Consider the following 24,219-nt stretch of genomic DNA (forward strand, 5'->3'; position numbering starts at 1 on the left):
TAACTCACAGGAAAGAGAACAAGGCAGGTGCCTACTGAGCTCAGTAGGGAGTCCTGAGGGCTGTGGAAAAGCATTCTGGAAGGTGGCTTTTGCCCAGTGGCATTCAAAATGGCCACACAAATAGTTGAAATCATACTGCGTAATGTTCCTTTTATGATGTTATGAGTTATCACAGATTCGAGTTTATTATTCAGTGAACTTTTGCGTATATTTTGTCATGAGTTGCACCACAAAAATCTAAGAGTGGTGTAAGGTAGAAATGATCCATTGTGCAGAATGAAAAATTGAGACTCAGAAAAAACTGGCCTACCCAGGGTCACAAATTTTAAATGTTACAAAATTGGGATTGTAACTAAAGTTTTTCAGACCCTTTCTCATACCCAGCATCACATGTTTGGAACCTAATTGTTTGTGTGGTTTTTTTTATGTGTAGTCAGTACCAAGGAATCGCTGACATGGAGTTCCATGACTATTTTTAAAACTTTGAATGTCGCTTTTGTTTAAACTCCTTGATCATGCATATTGAAACTTATCGTGAAACATTTTTAGCTATAGCAATTTTCGAGTAGCATGATGTAGGTACTGTGACTATGACAGGGGAGATTTTAGATATTCACCAAGCCCATGTGAAAGTCTCTTTAAATGAGAAATGTTACCCAAAATGTAATTGTATTAGTTAATATTGGGTATATTAAAAGAATCACTATTGAGATATCGGGATAGTCATAAATGAGAAAATTCTAAATTAAACAAAAATAGAAGTTCCAACTCACATTGATTTCACCCATAACCATTATACTTGTTACTTTAAGGGCCATATTTAGTTTATTATTTCACTAATCTAATTTTAGAAATAGTTCTTATATTTGCTGAGGCATACAACTAAGAGAATTTAATTATCTGATCAATGTGTACAATCACACAGAATAAAACTAGCTCAACCTATCCTCCTTAATCTCCCTCTGAAATAGAGTGATTTTGGTGAAGTTGTCATTATCTGTGGAAACTTTGTTTAAGCCGAAGTTATGCTATTTCCAGCCAAGTGACTCTGAATTTGAAACTAAGTTGGCAAATTTCATGTTTGTCAAAAGCTAGGTCCTTAAATATTTAGTCTTAATGGATGGCCTCGCATGCCTGTCTAGATGGTCACTAGCAAATGCAATGACCTCAGCATGTATTTCCCATCCAGTTGGATTTCCTTGTCTATACTTTTGTTTTCATCCTGTTTCTAATGGCAAAATATGCCATCATTTCCTTGCCCTTTATTAAGTTTAACCTAAATATACTTTCTCATTTACTTTAGTCTGTCCCTATAGATCGCTAGTCATCACTGTTTTAATTTTAATCTCTCCCCGCCCCCCGAACCCTCTTACTGCCTAACTTCTATGATTCCTGAAATCTTCATCAATTCATATTCTTTCACTAGAATAAGTAGAGCCACTTCTTTCTCCCACTTTTTCTCCTTTCCTATTCCCTTCCTGTAAATTCCGTAGTTAGACTTTGTACGTTAGGAGAGCCCGCTTTGGGGAATGTGCCTAGGGTTGAGAGCCATTTCATACTAAGCAGGTAAAATGGAATATTCCTCAGGTATCATGCAGATGATCCAGTAAGGACAATCAGGGTACCGGGTACAGTGGTAGAAGGATCAAGGAATTTTGAGACAGGAAAGCCTTTGGTAATCACTTTCCCAGTCCAAGATTTTCTTTAAACCAAGGATATTATTGCCTGCCTCAAAGGGTTGTTGTAAGCACTAATGACAGTAGAGTCCTTAATAAATGCCAAGTCCTTTCCCCATTGCCCTGTGTGGGTTCATCACTGGGTTCTGGTTTAAAATGCTCTGGGTTGCAAATTCTTCCTGCAGTAACTAACTTACTCCTTTCTGTCTCCTGCAGACATCAGTGGTTATAGAATCACCACCACCCCAACGAATGGCCAGCAGGGATATTCTTTGGAAGAAGTGGTCCATGCAGATCAGAGTTCCTGCACTTTTGAAAACCTGAGTCCTGGCCTGGAGTACAATGTCAGTGTTTACACTGTCAAAGATGACAAGGAAAGTGTCCCTATCTCTGATACCATCATCCCAGGTAATGGAAAAATAAGCTGTTATCCTCAGAATGGCAGCTGCAGTAAGAGTGGGGATTAACATCTTAATCCCCATGTGGTTGAGTGTGTCAGATAGAGGTGGGATTGAATTCTGACCTCCCAACCACACTCTTCAAAACTGAGACGTCAAAGCAACAATTTGGACAAATGCTTGCTGTTAACACTGCTCACTGCCTGCTTCACTGGGAAGCTGTCTGTTGCGATGAGTATGTAATGGAGTGGCAACCGTGGCATTAACTCTGTCTGCTCACGTGGAAATATTACTAAAACGATGTCACGTGTCTGTACTCAGTACTGACGGGCTAAAAGTAATATGGTAAATGCATCCCCTCAGTCCATTTGTGCTTGGTCTCACAGTCCCAATTGCCAGCTGCTGTCTGTAAAATAGTACCTGTCTCCATAGGTAAGCACTGAAGTAGCACCTGATCTACACATCCAGTTCTTCTGTTTCAAATCCTTCTTTTTTAAAATTAAAAAAAAAGAAAAAGAAAAAAGACCACACCCTCAGGGCATTCTTTCTTGTGGATTAAAACACGGAACTGAAAAGATTTATCCAAGGATAGGCTTGTTGTTTGTCCAAAATGGGACTGTGACAGATGAAAGTGGACAGATTGTGTTCCCCTTTGTGCATTTTGGTAGAATGCTTTTAGTAGTGATAATTAAATAACTTTGATTATGAATTAAACACAATATTGGCACTGGCCTTGGACTCAGGCCGGTCTGTCTTCCACCTGATTATGCTTTCAGATGGCATATTTCACACCATATATTCATAATGTGTTAACATTATGGCCATATCTTGTCATGAGTTTCTGTATGGGGAGAAAATGAAAAAACTCATCAATCAAATTTTTAAACAAATTTTCCTGCAAGCTTTATTTTCCTACTAAAATTGTTTGGATTTTTTTAAGACAACATTGCTGATACTACAGATACTATGTCCGGATCCTAGGGATGGTTTTGACATCCTAAACAGTCCTATAATTTTTAGGAGCCTGAGAAGTTCCAATTGTACTGTTTAGAGACATTTTTAAAATGCAAGAGAATCCCTAAGAATAGTGTAACTTGTTTGATTCTCACAGGGAAGCAAACTATTCAGCATGCTCAGGAATCTTTCAGATAATTTGGAACAGACTGCATACTACCATCATTGCTTTAACATTCCGTCAATTTTACTACTAGTAACCTGATGTACACTGCTTTATTTTTTCCTCTTTTTTGCCTCTATTTTCCTTTTGCCCCCTCCCTCCCCCTTTTGCTTTGTAACTCAATAGAGGTGCCCCAACTCACTGACCTAAGCTTTGTTGATATAACCGATTCAAGCATCGGCCTGCGGTGGACCCCGTTAAACTCTTCCACCATTATTGGGTACCGCATCACAGTAGTTGCGGCAGGAGAAGGTATCCCTATATTTGAAGATTTTGTGGACTCCTCAGTAGGATACTACACAGTTACAGGGCTGGAGCCGGGCATTGACTATGACATCAGCGTTATCACTCTCATTAATGGCGGAGAGAGTGCCCCTACTACACTGACACAGCAAACGGGTGAATGTTGAAAACTTCTGTGTTTGAGACACGGATGGTGTTGCATGCTGCCACCAGTCACTGGTTAAATATGGATGTTTTCATGGAAAAGCCAGCAATTTGCCAAAGATTAAGAGAAGGTGGTTTGGGGAGTAAGGAATCCAATGCAGATGCTAAACTGATCGGGTGAAGACATAATCAAGCAGTCTTAAGTAGACTTTCATTCAAAGCACAAATATGTATAAAGCTAACAAAATGCCGATATCTGATCTACAAATACAAAATGGCAAAGATTAATTGAATTTGCAGACCTGTGATTTTTTAAATGATCTAACATGAATGCCAAATTGTATCATGAGCACCAGTTATTAATAAGAAAGTCCTTCCAAAATGTTCCATTATGTGCTCCCTTCTGTCTACTCTTTGATCAACTCTACCATGTTCCTTCTTTGTAGCTGACTAAAAACCCATTGAAATTTAGGGTAGAGTGGAAAGGGGTTGTTTTGAGGTAGAAAAAAAAAACAAACACAAAACTTTGGCACACTCTAAGTTCTATTGCTGTGGCGAGGTAAAGAAACTCCTCTTTAACCTCAGTCTGGGACGAGCATGCAACATTATAAACGTTCTCTGCCCTGCATGGTAAGGAACATGCTGAGAACCAATTTGCATGAACCCTCTTCACTTGTAAGTAGTAGACACGGAATGGAATTGTAGCTCTCGTCCTCTCACGTCAGGGGGACATCTAGGACCCTGTCTTCTTTTTGTCTGTGTGCATGTGTTTCTTTGGAAAGTACTGCTATGTTTCTCTTTGCTGTGTGGCAACTTGAGCCTCTTCAGCCTGGGATGAAATAATCTTCAGTGGTGTTAATAACGTACTTAAAAGTAACATATTTGGGTGTCAATTAAAATTATTGTTTAAGATATATTGATGGCAGAAAGGTGAAAGGGGCCTAACAGTACTAGGTGTAGTGTTTTATTTTTAACAGTACAATTGACCCTTAAACAATATGGGGATTAGGAGCACTGACCGCCACGCAGTTGAAAATCTATGTATAACTTTTGATACCCCCAAAACTTTATTACTAATAGCCTACTGTTGACTGGAAACCTTACTACTGATACCATAACCAGTCAATTAACACATATTTTGTATGTTATACAAATTATATACTATATTCTTACAGTTAAGTACGCTAGAGAAAAGAAAACGTTAAGAAAATTATAAAGAACAGAAAATACATTTACAGTATTTTTAAAAATCTAGACAGACCCACACAGTTCAAACCTGTTTTGTTCAAGGGTCAACTATAGTTTACTCTCATTTAGATTAGATTTAGATTAGACTATGCATGATGATGACTTGTTTCCTTTATGCATGAAATATTGTTTTTACCTTTCCAGCTATTTCTGTTACCTTTCATTTTAAAATGATATTAATTTAGTCTTCCTTCTTATTTGAAACCAGCTGTCCCTCCTCCCACTGACCTGCGATTCACCAATGTTGGTCCAGACACTATTCGTGTCACGTGGGCCCCGCCTCCATCCATTGAATTGACCAACTTCCTGGTGCGCTACTCACCTGTGAAAAATGAGGAGGATGTTGCAGAGTTGTCCATTTCTCCATCAGACAATGCAGTGGTCTTGACAAGTAAGAGGTCAAATGTATCTGTTCAATAAATACCAAGCATAAGGAAAGAATTCTGAGTTCTCAGGTGGGAGCAAATAAGATCAAAACAGCTACAATAGAAGTACAAACTAAACTCCAAATATGACCTGAGGCTTTGTAAATTTTGAAAGATGTCATGTTTATTGTTATTTTAATACATCTTTCATATCTACAACTTTAAAAATATCATAGTGGAAAACACCAGCAATGAAGTTCAAAGACTTCAAACATGCTCTACTTCCAAATAAGCACATTAAAATAATGTATGTCAAGAGAAATTATATGACTGAATTTGAATGTTTGGAGAGAAAATGAGGATTGAGAATAATGTCACTGTATCTATTTTATTCTTTTTTTTTTTCCCCCCCTAAGTGTCAGCAGGCAATCAGTTTAGCATCTGAAAACATGGAAACAGTGACTGGTTACTCAGGATAGATCAGGATGCTCTTTGAAGAAAGAGCCAGTTTGATTTGTACTTCAGAAAGAATCTGTTGGCAGGATTTCTCTGAAGGCTGAGGACTTAAGAAAACAACTGACATGAAAATAAACAACAACAACCATTTATGGAAATTGTCTCTTTCCAGTTCCTACTCTTTTGAAATAGATATCTTTTATTAAAGAAAATATAAATGGGCTGCAACATGGTGCTGTGTTTCGAGTTAATGTTGCTTTTCAGTATTTTCACTGTACTAGTTAAAAGACGTACATAAGGACAGCCAAAGTTGAGACAAAAAGGGAGAAATAGTTCATATTTAGGCCCATTACCAAATGATGGTCTGAAAACATTGCCTATGTTTCAGACATAGTATGGCCATAGTTTTGGTTTCTCATTTTGTGGCTGAGGGCAAGAGCATCCCTGTATCTACCTTTCAGCAGGAAGGTTGTTTTGATCTAGAGCACCCTGGATCAGTAGCTATAACCTCACCCAATGCAGAAGCCCCTGCTTCAGGACCACCATCTGCCCCCATCATAGCCACAGATCTGTCACATGTCCATCCTGTGTTCTAAGACCTCATTCTAGATCCTACTCTAGATCTCAAGGTAGCCATTTCCCCCTAGAGCAGCAGTCACCAACCAGTGGTCCGCAGATCACTGGTGGTCTGTGAGGTCCGAAAGGTTGGCTATTGCTGCCCTAGAGTAGCCATTATATCCTATTTTACAGATGAAGCAACAGAGGTGCCCAGTGTTTAAGTAAATCGCCCCTGACCAAGCAGAAAGGAGGAAAGTGGAGTCCACACTCCATCAGGGACCTCTGCAGAAAGGCTGAATGGGGAGTTGATATGGAGGGGAATGGGGGTTATTGAGTAGGAGGTCAATGGTTAGAAACCTTACTCTGTACCTTTTTTATTCCTCAAAATGAGAAGATATCCAGGAATGTATATTTAAATTTTTTAAGTGTCAGCTCTTACCTTAATATGGCAGAACCAATCACTTTCCCTTTGGGGTATGACTCTCCCAGTAAAGGTTAATTGTTAAGACCCTGGGTCATGTTCTGGGTCAACTCCTGTAGGATCTTGGGCAAGTATATCAAAGGAGATAACTTCTTTATGCCTCAGTTTTCTGATTTGTAAAGTGGGAATAATTATAAACCCATCTTTGGAAATATGGGAGGTAATGGATTTGTTCATTATCTTTAATGTGGTGATGGTTTCACAAGTGTATACATATGTCAAAGCCTGTCAAACTGTACATTTAAAATATATGCAGTTTATTATATGGCCATAGAGCTGCTTTAAAAAGGTAGCAGACTATCTCACTGGGTTGTTCTGAGTAAATGAAAATCCGCAGTGCCAAGGTCATTGTCAGCACATGACCCCAACAGATGTACTATTAAGTGGATGATAGTAATATTACTATGCTACAACAACTCCATCTTATTGCAGATCGGGCTGAGTCACACTCATAGAGGTGGAACAGAGGCCGGGGTTTAGAGATACTACAGGGCAAGGTGACCCTTCCTTATCACCCAGTTGCAGCCCATCTCCGGGTAGCCACCCACATTCACTTAGGAATAAGTAGGCTATAGGACTGGACTCTTGGATATTTTTAAGTTGAAATAGTCCCAGGGGTGCTTTGGTTTTTGATGCTTTCAAGGACAGTTTTAAAGTCCCACTTGCCTCTTCAGATCTCCTGCCTGGCACAGAATATTTGGTCAGCGTCTCCAGTGTTTATGAACAACATGAGAGCACACCTCTCAGAGGAAGACAGAGAACAGGTGAGTCATGTTGGCAATATGCTTATCAAGTAATGTTCACCTACCAATTTTAAATAACAAAAATGGAATGCTCCTTCTAAAAATACGTCTCCATCTGTTGTGGTGGTGATGGTGGTGCCCCTAGCCTTGTCATTACTTTGTGATCACTGGTCTTGAAAATTAAAAGACACCTTATTCAACTATTACCCTGACTTCCTGTCACTAAGATTCTATTCTCTGTTTCCAGAGAACACTGAAATTAGTCCAGAAACTTTGTTGTCTATCTTTCTAAAAACTCTCCCAAGAAGAATATCTCATAATGTCTATTATTTAGGGATGGTAAACATTCCTTCTCTTTAGGGAACTCTGTCTAATGGCTGACCTAATACTGTCATTGTCATATTTTCCCTCTTTTACTAAGCCAACAAGTTTATCTCTTTTTTTCTACTTTATTAAATCTTCATTTTCTATAAAAATGAAGTTAAATTGAATCCCATAACATGATGTCCTTTCTTAAAGGTATTTCTTTTAATTTTTCCCTTTAAAAAAGTACAGTGTAATATATCCACTAATTAATTCATTACAGTCCACTTGCTTCCAAAAAGGTGTTGTAATATCTCATTTGGTTTGAGTATGTTATCAAATAGAATAAGTAAATGTTTTAACTGAAACAGAAATTTGTTGGAAGTCCCAAGAGGTTACATGATTTGAATTTGAGATAAACTCCAAATTCTCTCTGATTTTTCTGCATTGCACCAAATTCCAATTCATGAGAAATTACTTGCATTGTCACTTGTCTAGAATAATGTCTTAGTTTTAGGAACTTTCATGTTTAGCATCATCATTACCTGTTGACATATCAATTCCCTCTTGAGTGTAGAAAGCTTTGAGAGCCAAACACTTAACTCAAGAGTAGGAAGATCTTCTCATTTTCAGAGATACACTTATAGGATAGAAACACAGACTACTGAACACTGAAACATTTAAAAATATCAATTTCCAGAATATCTTAAACACCTTTTCTTCAATAGCATGTAGAAACCTCCTGTAATGACACTTGGAATGCTTAGCAAAAGAACAAAGAAAAGAATGCTTGAGTTGGCCATTTTGAACTGAGTCATTTATGATTTTGAAATTTATATGTGGCTTAGAATCAGTCCATCAGAACCTGAGTTTATGGCAATTCCTTGTGTTAATTAAAAAAAAATAACAAAAAAACAGAAACATCAGATGTATGTTACTTTCCACTATTTTCTCACTTCCTAATCTGGTGGTGTTCCCCCTCCCCCCACCCTCCTCTCTCTCTTTTTCCCCTGGGTGGGAAAAACAGGTCTTGATTCCCCAACTGGCATTGACTTTTCTGAAATCACCGCCAACTCTTTCACGGTGCATTGGATTGCTCCTCGAGCCACCATCACTGGCTACAGGATTCGCCATCATCCCGAACACACTGGTGGAAGACCTCGAGAAGATCGAGTGCCCCCGACTCGGAATTCCATCACCCTCACCAACCTCAATCCGGGCACAGAATATGTGGTCAGCATTGTTGCACTCAACGGCAAAGAGGAAAGTCCCTCGTTGGTTGGTCAGCAATCAACAGGTAACTTGTTTTCTGGTCTCAAGGAAACTCAGAGGACTTTCCTATGCAAGTGGTATATTCTGTGAAAGAGGTTGGTGTTGTCTGAGTCATCATCTCTTAAAAATTAGATCATGGTTATGAGACATGGGGAAGTGAGAGAATATATGGAGAAAAATCTCCTTCTTAGAGTACATGAAAGAAGATACTTTTTTTTATTCTAAGAAATTTCTCACCTGATTTAGGTATTTATGAATTTTTAATAACTGCAGTTTTATTCAAAATATAGAAAACACTCTTTCAAAGTTCTCTTAAAACCATGATTATTTTAATGTAATAGTGTCAAAGTTCTCGATAGATGCTGAAGTACTTAAGGGAGTATTATCATTATATTTGTACCCTAGTTTCAAATGGATTAAGAAAAAGACAGGGGGTGTGTGCAAATGTTACCAATTATCAAATACTAAAGGAAGGGGATATGGGTGTTCATTATATTATTTTTATGGCCTTTTTGTTTTAAAAATTTTCAGAAAAGCAAGTTTGAGGGGGGAAAAAAAGCCATTCAATAAATTTGAAATAATCATTTTATTAGAATTTGCATTGACTTCTTAACCTCTTACCTTGTTCATAATTTTTAATTTTGTATAGTACTTACACTATTATATAAAAAACTCACAATTATCTGGAAAATGAACAAAGAATGAATCTGGGCATTGTTTGAAAGTTACAGATGTGAGAACTTTCCCTTGCTCTTTCTAGTTTCTGATGTTCCAAGGGACCTGGAAATTATTGCCACAAACCCCACCAGCCTACTGATCAGCTGGGAAGCTCCTGCTGTCACAGTGAGATATTACAGGATCACCTATGGAGAAACAGGTGCGTTAGTCAAATGCTATTTCACATCTAATCAAGTCAGATCCTGTAAACCCAACCGTGAACACATAATTAAAGAAAGCTTGGCAAGTTCATTCAATGGAGCCTTGTCTTTTCCAAGAATATGTGAAAAATATTCGTGAAATAATTGATAGCAAAATCGGGATAAGAAGTTGTTTGTACAGTCCTAGAGGGGGAATAGTAGAACTGAAGAAGAAAAGATTGCAAATTCACGTACCTAGTATCAGCAGTGAAATGATAAACAATTTGTATTTTTCTTTTCACTTGTCTGTATTTTCAAAATTTTATTTAACATGAACATATTCTATTAAAATTTTGAAAAAGGAACACAGCTTATGCAATCCTGGGCTGGGGACTTACCTTCTTCTCCCTTCTCATGTTAATCTACAATTCTGACTTTTTACAGCTGGAATGTTAAAATAGCATTAACTGCAGTATTCTCCCAGTGTTCATAAACGCATGAAGGTTTATTGCATGCATAAATAAATATAGGTTTTTGTTCAAGCCCTATTAAGAGCACCTTTTTACAGGGTCGCTTGCAGGCTGCTCTCAATACGTTAATGCGGTAACTCAGCAATCCCCAAGTATCTCTCAGCCCCTCACACTTTTCCTAACTTCTTTTCAAACAGGAGGACACAGCCCCGTCCAGGAGTTCACTGTGCCTGGGAGCAAGTCTACAGCAGAAATCAAGGGCCTTAAACCTGGAGTAGACTACACCATCACTGTGTACGCTGTCACAGGCCGGGGGGACAGCCCGGCAAGCAGCAAGCCAGTTTCCATTGATTACCGGACAGGTATCGACTCCTCTGGGATGAAGAACACCTACTGCCAACAGTTTTTAACCAAATATACAAGGAAATGCCCACAAGGGCAGGGATTTTTATCTGTTTTGTTAATTGATGTATTCCACATGCCTACAATAGAGACAGACATAGAGGGTGTTTAATAAATATTTTTGAATGAATGAATGAATGAATGAATGAAGAGCTGATATGGTAAGAAGGTAAACACCTAAGTTAGAATATGGTTTTTGTGTGAATGAAGCAGCCATCTTGAAAATAGGTCATGGTATCAAGATGCTTGCCCCACCTCCCAAAAGTTATCTCTGTTTCTGCAAAAGAAATACTTGGGAGTCGCTAATCATAGTAAGAGATTGTCCTATACGTAACAGAACTGGAGACGAGGACTTGTCCGGTCTTGTTCTCATGGGCTGTGGCTTCATTGGTTTCTCCTCGTTTTTTTGTTTTGTTTGTAGAAATTGACAAACCATCACAGATGCATGTCACTGATGTTCAGGATAATAGCATCAGTGTCAGATGGCTGCCTTCAAGCTCCCCTGTCACTGGCTACAGAGTGACCACTGTTCCCAAAAATGGCCTGGGACCAACAAAAACGAAAACTGCAGGTCCAGGTAAGAATTGCAGCATCTCACGTGCACCAGAAAAATACAGGAGGCCCACACAGTATGTTTTTTAAAAAAACAGCCACCTACCTCTGAGTACTATGTATTTTTATATCATTATGTTAAAGTTTCCCCATTTGTGAATTCAGGGCTCAAGATTGTTACTCCCTCCACAGTAGAATTTTTCGGATAAGTGCATTTCTGTTTTTACATGCATAGTGCTGTTTAACGGTGTGGACATCTTAAATTATGAGATCCACCTTTGTGGTTTTGTTCACTGTGCACACCAAGAAGAGAGAGATTGGCCTAACTGATTTTTTAAATATCCTTTTAGCCCTTGTTTTTGTTTATTATATAAAATACTTGTGAAATGAAGATCTTAAGGCAATATTGTTTTTTCAAATACAAGTAAAAGTTTATTTAACAAGTCATAGAGGTAGGAAAAGTGAGCCAACTGGGCTGTGTGGGCTCAAGAAACAAGTTACAGAGGCAAAAAAAGGGGGGCCTTTGGAGCTTAGGGGAGAGAGAAGCAAAGGTATTCGCCATCAAGGAAGAAGAGTGGGGGAAAGTGCAGACATTCTACAGAGAGAGAGAGAGCACGCTCACCTTAAGGCAATATTTTAAAAGTCAAGTTTTGTTGTTGTTTTTTCCAAAATTATTATCATTTATTGTTGGGGGCATCATATTAAATTTTGGAGCTTATTCTTTAGTGTGACTGTACTCTAATATGATCACTTGTATTAGCAATGAACACATTTATCCAAGAGGAAATCCATCTCTGACTCCTCTATATTTTCCTGATAAGTCTGCCAATGAAAATCTAGGCCACCACACATTTTCTACCGAAATCTGAATGTCTGTTGGATGACAGTACAGTAGGATGACATAGATGCTGCATTTGCTTTTCACTCCCTTTGCAGATCAAACAGAAATGACCATCGAAGGCTTGCAGCCCACAGTGGAGTATGAGGTCAGTGTCTACGCTCAGAGTCAAAACGGAGAGAGTCAGCCTCTGGTCCAGACAGCCGTCACCAGTACGTAACCCATGCTTATCTTCCATTTTCAAAGTCAGATCTTGTTCTTAGGCACCTGAATGCCTTCTGCATGTCATTTGCGAATATACATGGGGAAAGCCAACTGGTTGGTCAGTTTATATGTTGAGTTGAGCCCTTTACAAGCATATTTTTTCTTCCCAGTTCCAAGCAATGAACATATAGGGAAAGAAGTTGTGGAACCACCATAGTTGGTTGCTGTGCTTTAAGTTTCTTTTGCTTAAATGGCCTCAGCAAAAGCTTATTTGCCTATTGCACATCTACAGAATGTTTTGCCAGGACCGTCTTTTCTACAACTGGATGGTAAAGTTGATTGAAGTCTTTCTCATGAAGCTGGTATGTTTGGAGCATTTGCAGGATTGTGCCTGCACCAGAGTTATTAAAGAAGGATTATAAAAATCTAAATCTAACATTGAAAATCAATTTTACCATTCCCAAAGGTGTAGAAAATCCAGGTCCGTGAGACTGACATCACATTGCAAAAATAAATTATGGTACAAAATCTTAAAATCAATGCAAATAAATCCTCTTTGAGAGGACACTTTGCAAGGTGTCTACACATCTCGTGTACACCTGTTTTAATAAATGATGTGGCATTAAATATTTTCAAAATCAAAAATACTTCAACAGGATCAGGTAATTTTCTCTGTAATAGTGGGTTGATTGGAATTTAATTCATCCAAGAGAATGGTATCTGCAAAACTGCTTTGCATGTTATAAAAAAAATGCTTATTTCACAACTTGCTTTTCACATAACCTCTTACCATTAATTTGCCTAACAGACATTGATCGCCCTAAAGGACTGGCATTCACTGATGTGGATGTCGATTCCATCAAAATTGCTTGGGAAAGCCCACAGGGGCAAGTTTCCAGGTACAGGGTGACCTACTCGAGCCCTGAGGATGGAATCCATGAGCTATTCCCCGATGGTGAAGAAGACACTGCAGAGCTGAAAGGCCTCAGGCCTGGTTCTGAGTACACAGTCAGTGTGATTGCCTTGCACGGTGATATGGAGAGCCAGCCCTTGATTGGAACCCAGTCCACAGGTATATCGTTAATTGCACCACTGGGTGCTCATGGGAGCAGAGGCTTTATGCCCTGCGTAATGAATTTATCAGGCTATTGATTTCCATGTAAGGGGGTAAAAAAAAAAGTTGCCTCTATTAGGAAAGGCCCTCTTTACGAGGAATAGTACTAAACAGTGAAGTTTAGGTGACCTTTAAATCAAGTCTAATACGCGGACATTTTGGAGTAACTTGGCTCATCAACAAGGCCATAAAATGAGACATTTGAAGATAATTCTAAAATTTTGGATTATTTTCTGAGCTATGCCTCCCTGTGGCTATACTCACTGTGTATAAAGAAAAGGAGTTTGGCATCCTAGAGCTTACTCTGAAAAAGGAACCCAAAATGAGCCATTTCATAGCAGCATATTTCTGAGAACACGTGGGTAAGACCTTCCTTCTCTGGTTAGATAATCGTGTGCCTGGTGTATAATTTGCTTAAAAGATTGAGAATTGGACACATAGGGCAAATGCTTTCCACAATACTTTATCTTCTTGTGCTTTGTTTCTGAAGCACAGGGGAATGCTAAAGATGTGTCCTTGTGACAGCATAAACCCTGCAGGTGACAATCTGTGTTATTGCTCTTTGCTTCTCTTTGCTGCTTCTGTTATGATCCAATTTTCTTATGCTGCACCACAGAGAATACTTCAAATTTAGCAGTGATATCTGCCACAGGGTCCAAATAAAGTGAATCAAAACATAATTCTAACTTTGGGGGTATGGAATACTCTGGGAAATGGATTTCCATACAAGGATAATTTATATCGGAAAAGGGCTATTGCTCATCTTTCCGTACAAATGAAAAATCAATCTCAATGGCCTAAATCAGTCATTCTGACTTTTCAAAAAAATTTCTAAGGGAAAGCAAAAACATCTTCTAAAACGTAAAGTCTCAGAATTCTGACATTTACCTGTGTTTCCAGTGATTCTGAACATTGGTGGATATAAAACATGCTTTCAGCAAACATTTTCTTCATTTTGCATCCCTTCTTGTTGTACTTTCTCGTACTGAATCTTTGATCAGGGAACTCACCTAATCCAAACCAAGCACAATCTATTCTACTTCTTGGAATTCACTTTATTGTCCGTTTTCCCCATTTCTTATAAGATAACCTCTAACCAATGACCCTCCTGACAGCCATTCCTGCACCAACCAACCTGAGGTTCACTCAGGTTACACCAACGAGCCTGACTGCCCAGTGGACAGCCCCCAACGTTCAGCTCACTGGATATCGGGTGCGGGTGACCCCCAAGGAGAAGACGGGCCCAATGAAAGAAATCAACCTTGCTCCCGATAGCTCATCTGTGGTTGTATCAGGACTCATGGTAAGAAGTGCTCTTTTTCATTGGAATAAAGAAGTAGGCCATCTCTTACACAGTTTAAGGTGGTAGACATATGATATCATGGTAAATCTAATTATATTCTTGGCCCCTGCCATCAATTACTTTTATTGTGATTTTGTATCAATTTTATAAATAGCTTTGGATTTTGCATTTCTTTAAATGTATTCTGTTCACTTTAAAAGGGTATGTGTGGGTGCAGGGGGCAATTTATATACAGGTTGACTGCATATATCTTCTTTAGTTATTATACATTTTCTGTGCTCTGTTACCTTGGCAAGGAATATTCTCCAGCTTGTACCAACCCAGCCTGACCCTACCTTCATAAAATCACTTTTAATCCTTCTGGACTTATGTGCAAAAAACTAGCCAGTAACCTAGGAAATTGATATACATTTAACATAAGTCCAATTCCAGAAGAAACTATAGAAAGAAGGTTCAGAGATAGAGTAGTCTCTCTGCCTCTCTATGATCAGAAAAATTCACAGTTTATACCTGTCTGTTCATAAAGAAACAGGCTAATACCCATTTTCCTCATTTTGTATCAGCTTAGTATGTCAGTTATGGCTTACTTGGGCTTTACCCCTAAGGACATTTTAAAATTGATATAATTTAAATTTGTTGTTGATCACCTGTAGTACAGGAATAAAATTAATCTAGGAATGTATAGTGCTGTAGGTTTTGCTAGTTTATCTATTTTTCTTTTATAACTATGGCATCTTTCTAATGCAATAGTGAAAGTCACTGGGCTTCAGATTGCTGACGCTTACCGTGCCCTTCTTTCTAGGTGGCCACCAAATATGAAGTGAGTGTCTACGCTCTTAAGGACACTTTGACGAGCAGACCAGCTCAAGGAGTTGTCAATACCTTGGAGAGTGAGTGATCAAACTTTTAAGTATCAAAAAAAACATTCTGTATAAACAAAAATTAGCCAAAACCGGTTTGGCTCAGTGGATAGAGCATCGGCCTGCGGACTGAAAGGTCCCAGGTTCGATTCCGGTCAAGGGCATGTACCTTGGTTGTGGGCACATCTCCAGTGGGGGGCGTGCAGGAGGCAGCTGATCGATGTTTCTAACTCTCTATCTCTCTCCCTTCCTCTCTGTAAAAAATCAATAAAATATATTTAATAAAATAAAATAAACAAAAATTAAAGAATGCTAAATAGTTTTCTAGATCACTAAGTTAACAATGGAGTGATTCCCAATCTGGGAATTGATTTGCTCACCCATCTTTTTGACTTAACTACTGGCGCCTTTGGTGTTATGAACAAAGACTAGTTTATGCTGTACTTGTTGGAATTTGTTTTCATAGAGAGTTAAGTTTGGGGAGGACATTCTGCTTTGTACTGTATCTTAACAGTGCAGTAGTATTGGACCAAGTTGGGCCCAGATTCTAGTTTTCTGCCATATCAATGAACTCCCGGTATACTCTTTCAGAAATCATATAAAGTGTCAGTGTTTCCTCATCTATAAAAATAGGGATGGCATTGCATCTGTTGAAAGAGAAAAAATATGAAGCCCTATGAAATGACAAAATACTAGCAATGCATGTATATATCATCACTGGCTGGCCATATTATTCTAACTCCTGCTACACATATTTTACATTTTAATAAATTAATAATTTTCACCTTTATTGAGGGATTTGTAGATGCTATAAACCAGCCTTGGGAACCACTGGTAGTATCTCTTAACAAGCTTTTCAGTTCTTCCAAAAAGAAAAGGTGAATATTTTTATATTTCTAATTATTGTCAACCTTTGTTTCTGGATGCCATAGGAGAAATGTTCTACATTGTCATGTGTAGAAATGGATGTATTTGTTGTATAATAAGGAAACATTTAAAATAAAATATCAAAACCTTACCCATATGAGCACTAATCTCAGGCTATGATCCCATGCAGATGTCAGCCCCCCAAGAAGGGCCCGTGTGACAGATGCTACTGAGACCACCATCACCATTAGCTGGAGAACCAAGACCGAGACGATCACCGGCTTCCAAGTTGATGCTGTACCAGGAAATGGCCAGACTCCAGTTCAGAGAATGATCAGCCCCGATGTCAGAAGCTACACCATCACAGGTCAGGGCACTCACTGTGCGGACCACACTTGCTCACTGCTGCTCACAATATCTATCCATTAGTTCATTAGTCAGTCCAGCACTTACACTGATTAAATTATTTCCAAACCTTTATGATAAACCAGCTCTGTTCTTTAAAAACTTATTTTCAAACAATAATCAGAAATTGGTTTGTCCTGTGAATGCCTGATTTTATCTAATGTTTGCCAGAGAAATGGCATAAGTTCCATTCATCATTTTGATTTTTAATCATTGTACCCTTTCTTATATTAAAAAATTGTAACGTAATGCTTACAACGAAAAGAAACTAAAGTGGTTCAACATTAACATCGATGATATAGCGTAATTAAATTTTAAAAAATCAAACAACACTACTTTATAAAGATCAAAGTTGTTGTCAGAGAATGTTCAATATCTGGGTTAATTCAGCTCTCTTTGAGATTTAAAATTCTGATTCTAGTTACCAATCAAAGACCATCTTATTATGATAAAGAGAAGACACTCAATAGGTACTCACCCCTCATTCTTTAAGATATAGGATTTTTATATTCTCAGATTTATTTTAGCCAGTGTCTTGGTATGCATCAGTGATTTTTTTTTTTTGAGATAATGTTTCTCATTAACAATTATTACCCATACCATACTCTAAATGTATTGTTCAAATATAAACCACTTCTGTGGTTCATATAAATATGCGAGGGTAGAGGAACCATGAAAATTGCAGATGAGTTGAAACTTCCTAGTGAATCAAGATCAGATAAAAATTGTCTCTTTACAAATCCCAGGTTTACAACCCGGCACTGACTACAAGATCTACTTGTACACCCTGAATGACAATGCCCGGAGCTCCCCTGTCGTCATCGACGCCTCCACGGGTAACTATACTTTCTACTGAAGAAATGCCACTGACTTGTCTGTGACCAGTCATGTGAACTTAAGAAACAAAAATGGGGCTGCTGTTTTTGTGTTATAGATCACAGTGGATCCTTTATACAGTTTACAGAACTCTCAGATTCTCTCGAGTCTGTTATTAAGGGCTGGAAAACAGTGTGGGAGTGATTTTCTTGGCTATTCATTTTCTTAGAGACTTAATTCTGATTTCTTTTAGCCATCGATGCACCATCCAACCTGCATTTCCTGGCCACTACACCCAACTCCTTGCTGGTATCATGGCAGCCACCCCGAGCCAAGATTACTGGTTACATCATCAAGTATGAGAAGCCTGGGTCCCCTCCCAGAGAAGTGGTCCCTCGGCCCCGCCCTGGTGTCACAGAGGCTACTATTACTGGTATTGCGGCTTCCACGCTGTCATCCTCTCCTTACTCCCTAGGACAGAAAGTGCCTAGCAGACTCCAACTGTGTCTTCGAGGTTACACCATGAGAACGAGAAGCCCAAAGAGCATTCTCTGCGTAGGAGCTGTAGAGCTCAATACTTCCCAAAAGGCATGAGTCCATGTGAAGGAAGTAATTTCAATACTGACCTAATGGCTTTAACATCTTCTTATTTGCTCTACGTTTGCCAGATACTTGTCAGTCCTAGAAAAATACATTGTTCGGGGCAAACTAGCTCATTTAAGCCTCTTCTCTCTCAACTCCCTCAAGATCAGATGATCTTGCAGGACTTGCCAGGGTGCCACCTGCCCTCGCCCCTCATTATCCACTTTCACAGCATAGGTCTCGAGGCAAAGTGATTCCCACCTACCCATATTGGAGAGAATGCCTGGCCTGGGGACTAGGAGTTGTCCATTTCAGTAGGAAACATCAGAAGCCTCTGGTATTATTTTTCTCCAAGAGATTACATTTTCAAACTGTGTATAAGGTATTGTCTGGTCTTTCAAATCCTATAGAACACAAAGGTACCAGAAACAGACACTGTATTTTTAAGAAACTTTGGGGCCAGGAAAGCAGAATCTGATATGAGAGGAGTTGAATTGGATACTTCCTTTAGGGACCCCACAAAGATTGGTCATTCTCTCCTGCAGAGCCCTTACCTGTCCTCTGACTTTGCATTGATCCTGTCGCTGAGGGCCGTCTGGTTATTAGGCCTAAGCACATTCATGGATACAGTCCGCCACGATTTCTCCCAAATGTTTACTCCACATGCTGACAGATTTTTTGCAATTCAAAAAGCAAAATAAGATCACGTGCTAAAAGAATGCCCAGAAAAATTTAGCATGAAAGTGCTTATTCAGCTGCCAAGTTTGATAGTGAGATCATTAATTTGTTTAGTGGCCATCGCATGCACAGTATTTGGGTGTTTATGGAAGGAAAGGAAGTCAATTTTACCTTCCCATAGGACAGTGGGCGGAGGACAGAGGATGCTTGTTCCCCAGGGGTGATTCCCAGTGAGATTTATTTCCACTTGACAAGCTGAGCCCACAGATGTAACATGATGATCTGTCCTTCTTCAGGTCTGGAACCAGGAACCGAGTACACAATCCAAGTCATTGCCCTTAAGAACAACCAGAAGAGTGAGCCTCTAATTGGGAGGAAAAAGACAGGTAAAGAAAGAGTACCTTCTGGGTAACCAGGGGATGGTCAAGGGAAAACTAATTACAAATGTTTAATTTTGCGGTGCAAAGGTTCTCCGGGTTTTGATGCATTTCTCACGGAACCTTTTTTTTTTTTTCTAACAGCGCAGCGGATATGTTGTGCTCTTTGATAGCAGGGATAACCTAACGTAATCAGTTAGTTCAGTTTTATTTTTTTCTTAGCCAGTCAAAATAAAGCCTTTTATTTACCTTTAAAAATTTCAAAACAGATCTGGAAATGTACAAGTGAAATGGCTATAGTTGCTATTTGTCTCTACCTTTTGTTGATGTTAAAAATGTTTAAGAAAAAAATTGGGAGAAAATTCCCTATTTGTCTTTATTACTTGATTTCTGAAACTTGCAGCCAACAAAATGTCTTACTTTTTCACCCAATTTCAGTTTAATTTGAAGAAAGTGCTGTATTTATGCTTATAGAAATTTTAAAATGAACATGTGTGCATTTAACCTATTTCTACCACTTCAAACCATTGACCCAAACCTCTGGAATTCTCATACTTCAAATGCTGATATAATTAGTGTGCATTTTAGTCCTTAAACTCAATTCTCAATTGAAAAAAAAGGGGGGGGGGTGGGCAGGGAGAAAGACTGCACCTTTAAATTCCATTAGGCTTAATTTGAGCAGAGGCAGCTTCTATGGGGCTCAGCGGTCTGAAGCTTTGTATGATAAATTCATACTAACACTTTTTTCCATTTTAAACTCTAAAGCATGGGTGGGGAACGTTTTTTCTGCCAAGGGCCATATATAACATCATTCGAGGGCCACACAAAATTATCAACTTAAAAAATTGGCCTGTTATATTTGGTCAAACATTTAATTAACTCACCCCTATTACCTTGGCAGGGCCAGACCAAACGATTCCACAGGCCTTACAAGGCCCACGGGCCAGATGTTCCCCACCCCTGCTCTAAAGGAATCTTTTTTGGGGAAAAAAATCATTAAGATTTCTTTCTGGAAAAAGTGTTTTGTGATCTAAGAACTGCTAATTTTCCAGGGGCTTTGATCAAATCGATACACAGTCATTGTTGCCTGAGTTGATAATGACTACTGCTGGTACTTCGGGAGCTTATTAACAAGCTTTGCTTTTTTGGCTCTAACCTCTCTTGGCTAGATGAGCTTCCCCAACTGGTAACCCTTCCACACCCCAATCTTCATGGACCAGAGATCTTGGATGTTCCCTCCACAGCTCAAAAGACCCCTTTCATCACCAATCCTGGGTATGGAAACGGTATTCAGCTTCCTGGCACTTCGGGTCAGCAGCCCAGTGTTGGGCAACAAATGATCTTTGAGGAGCATGGTTTTAGGCGGACCACACCGCCCACAACGGCCACCCCTATAAGGCATAGGCCAGGACCATATCCGCCGAATGTAAATGAGGAGATCCAAATTGGTCATGTCCCCAGGGGAGACGTAGACCATCACCTCTACCCTCACGTTCTGGGACTCAAACCAAATGCTTCTACAGGACAAGAGGCTCTCTCTCAGACAACCATCTCTTGGACCCCATTCCAGGAAAGCTCTGAGTATATAATTTCATGTCATCCAGTTGGCATTGATGAAGAACCCTTACAGGTATTTAATGACTTTTTCTCTTTACTCCTGACTGGGAAGCTGGGAAAGGAGCAAGCTAGACAACAGAAGTGAGCAAAACTCCCATATCAAGTGGCTAACATTTTCAGGACCTCTTAGGTGACTCGATTAAGCCCTGATTTTTTATTTTTTTTATTTTTCATCTCAATGTGGTACTACTTTGGGTGGGGGTTGGGGAGAGTGTCATTAGTTTTTATTTAGCAGAATGAATGAAATCCTCTCTATTTTCCTCACTGATTTGAGGCTCCTTGGTAATACAAAGAAATGATCCTAGAAAAGAGAGAAATATTCGGCCTGAATTTAAATTTGTGCCCATAAGGGCTGAAACACCATCCTATGGTTTGTCCTTGAAGAATCCCATTATCTACGATAGGTCTGAGGAGAAAGAACTTAGGTGAAGCTGTGCATATCAGCTGTTGTAAGTGATTGATTCTCTAACTAAAACTTCTGTTCTTTAATTTGTCTTGCTGGTATCAATTTTATTGTGTTCTTAGTTTTAGAAAAGTGGCAGAATTTTAAAAACTGACTGCAACTGTGGAAGATTTATGAGCTTAGAAGCTTGAGTTGGAGGATTTGTCTTAAGGATCCTAGTGGGGGTCAGGTGCCACCTCTCGTGGGATGAATAAATCTCCCTACAGTGCCCACCTTCTATGTAAAGGGGGCATGGCCAGGGTTTCCCGGGCTCGTGCAGACCTGCGGCTGCAGCCGCTGGAACGGAGACTGTCTCTAGCATAATTGAGGGCTCCTGGTGACTGTGGAGCACATGGGGTAGATTTTTGGCAGGAAAATCTGGCAGGTAGAAGTGTTGGCCATTCACCCCAAGTTCCATTTCTCTCCTTGGCTGTTTGGGACCGTTTACCCCCTCTGCTTTATTGGTGTCCCTTTATTCTGTTTACACAGTGAGGGTTATTGATAAGAGAATAGGGAAAGTCATGGATTCCTCTCTCTAATGCTTTCTCCCCTCCTTTGGATGTGCCAATAATGGTAGTTCCGAGTTCCTGGAACTTCTGCTAGTGCTACCCTGACGGGTCTCACCAGAGGGACCACCTACAACATCATCGTGGAAGCACTGAAGGACCAGAAGAGGCACAAGGTTCGGGAGGAGGTTGTCACTGTGGGCAACTCGGGTATGTGAACGCCTGTGCTACTCAGGCCCAGGCTCCCCTCAGGGGATGCTCTCTCCACTGACTGTTCCATTGTGGCTGTTGTCCTTGAGCTTTGGGAAATAATGTTACATCGTGAAGTAAATGAGCAACTTTAAATTGAATTACAGTGGAACCTCCTTTCTCGAACTGAATTCATTTCCCCCATTAGAAATAATGTAAATTGAAAGAATGCGTTCCAGACCCCCAAATGATTCCCTGTTTTAACCTTTCTTATATACAGTACATGTCTAATGTACTGTTTATAAATGAACACTTTAAAAACAAAAAGGACATGAAATGTAAATGAAAATTTAACAAAAAAGAAAAGAAATGTACAGTAGGAAAATGGAAATTAAGCAATAATTGTAAGCAGCAAGAGCAAAAAAAAGCACGAGAATATTCACAGCACAATATCCTGTGATTTTAACAGTGGTAAACTGACTCAAATTAGCACATTCTCTCCTCAGTCACCTGGGAGTTGCGTGACTGATCATACAGGCATCAGTATGAAAGGGTGGTCAGGTTGAGAAGTGAATTGTTCGAGATGGGAGACATTCGAGAAACTAGGTTCCACTGTATTTCCCTAGTATCTTTGTAAAACGCATACGTGTTTGACAGAGGCACAATCTGGGACGTAAAGATCGACCTGGCCCAAGCTCAGATCCTTCGTCTGACACTCTTGAGTCCTTGCCAGTGAGTGCCTTTCTGAGTTGATACAGGGCACAGGTCCCCTGACCTCTCTGCCCAGACCGTCTCCATGTCATCATGTTGGAGTCCTCTTGAGTGATTTTTAACTACCTACCAAACCCGATGAAAGGAAATTCCCCATCCGTGGACATTAGGGGCAGCTGGTGTTTGTTCCTCATGTAAAATGCTACCAACACAGCCCATTTCTATCCCAAGGGCTTCCTTATTCCATTGTTAGCTCCATTTTTTTTTTTTTCTGATGACACAGATCCAAAACCTCTGTCGAGGTTAAGTGGTCCTTGACTCTCTGCAACACCCGGGAAGTCCTTTTAAACAAGTAGTGTGTCTGCCCGGTGGCTCTTTAACCTGCAGCAGCTGAAGATTCTCCAGGAAACATAAGATAGGAAGTAATCAAAACCCTGCGTCCTGAATCTTCCAGTCAGAGGGTGTCCTACCAGCAGGGAGGCTAAATCCTTCCTCTGCCCAGGACTGGCTTTATTTATTTATTTTAAAATATATTTTATTGACTTTTTACAGAGAGGAAGGCAGAGGGAGAGAGAGTTAGAAACATCCATGAGAGAGAAACATCAATCAGCTGCCTCCTGCACACCTCCTACTGGGGATGTGCCCGCAACCAAGGTACATGCTCTTGACCGGAATCGAACCTGGGACCCTTGAGTCCGCAGGCTGATGCTCTATCCACTAAGCCAAACCGATTAGGGCTGGCTTTATTTCTAGGGCCCGTTGACTTAGTCTCAGCCTCCTTCCTCATCTGACGGTGCTATTTACATGTATGAACGCATGTGAATTAAGCAGTTGCATATCTGGCAGAGGAGGGGGGACAGGGTGTTATTTTGTGCTAGTTGTAGTATATATCCATGGTAACACATATCCTTTGCCTCGTGTGGTTTTACTAGTAAATGCCACGTGAAAGGAATTTTTAAGAGCACAAAGGTCTTTGTGCTTTTCCACATCATTTTTTTTTTTTTTAAAGATTCCATCTCCCTAACTTTAGTCTGGTGGAATTTTAACGCCTGGCTATTTTTAGGAGGCTTAGTGAAACCCCTCATAGCAGTTATAAGTGCCTTCTATTTTTCTTTCCGCCTCCGTATTCCCAGCAGTGGTGTTCTGCATTCTAGCCAGGCTCTCCTGGCTGTGAAACAGACTTCATACTCTCCCCAAACTATTTTTTTCCAAGGTGTTGCCTTTTAAAATAGGCACTTCAAATATCTATGGCTTTTGAGCTTTTGCTTTTTGCATTGTAAACAGTGAGATTTCATACACAGTGAGATGCAAAGACACAGAAGTTAGCTTATTTAAGTTTTAAAATAATTTGAAACATGCTTTGTT

General features: G+C 39.6%; 1 protein-coding gene across 2 annotated transcripts in view; it reads left to right on the plus strand.

The window, feature by feature from the left end:
- FN1 (fibronectin 1) overlaps positions 1-24,219 on the plus strand; it is a 65,829-nt gene that overhangs the window by 35,606 nt on the left and 6,004 nt on the right. Inside the window, exons 24-41 of one of the 2 annotated variants that reach the window (XM_028151053.2) lie at positions 1,893-2,084; positions 3,378-3,650; positions 5,095-5,277; positions 7,421-7,510; positions 8,820-9,089; positions 9,825-9,941; positions 10,589-10,753; positions 11,215-11,370; positions 12,282-12,395; positions 13,196-13,459; positions 14,617-14,804; positions 15,607-15,694; positions 16,722-16,898; positions 17,683-17,772; positions 18,006-18,185; positions 19,309-19,398; positions 20,559-21,019; positions 22,026-22,164. In XM_028151053.2, coding sequence (XP_028006854.2) covers positions 1,893-2,084; positions 3,378-3,650; positions 5,095-5,277; positions 7,421-7,510; positions 8,820-9,089; positions 9,825-9,941; positions 10,589-10,753; positions 11,215-11,370; positions 12,282-12,395; positions 13,196-13,459; positions 14,617-14,804; positions 15,607-15,694; positions 16,722-16,898; positions 17,683-17,772; positions 18,006-18,185; positions 19,309-19,398; positions 20,559-21,019; positions 22,026-22,164 — 3,237 coding nt within the window. The remainder of the gene's footprint in view (positions 1-1,892; positions 2,085-3,377; positions 3,651-5,094; positions 5,278-7,420; positions 7,511-8,819; positions 9,090-9,824; positions 9,942-10,588; positions 10,754-11,214; positions 11,371-12,281; positions 12,396-13,195; positions 13,460-14,616; positions 14,805-15,606; positions 15,695-16,721; positions 16,899-17,682; positions 17,773-18,005; positions 18,186-19,308; positions 19,399-20,558; positions 21,020-22,025; positions 22,165-24,219) is intronic. The other variant, XM_028151064.2, reaches the window with a different exon arrangement.

This window comes from Eptesicus fuscus, chromosome 11 (assembly GCF_027574615.1).
Source record: "Eptesicus fuscus isolate TK198812 chromosome 11, DD_ASM_mEF_20220401, whole genome shotgun sequence".
NCBI lineage: Eukaryota > Metazoa > Chordata > Mammalia > Chiroptera > Vespertilionidae > Eptesicus > Eptesicus fuscus.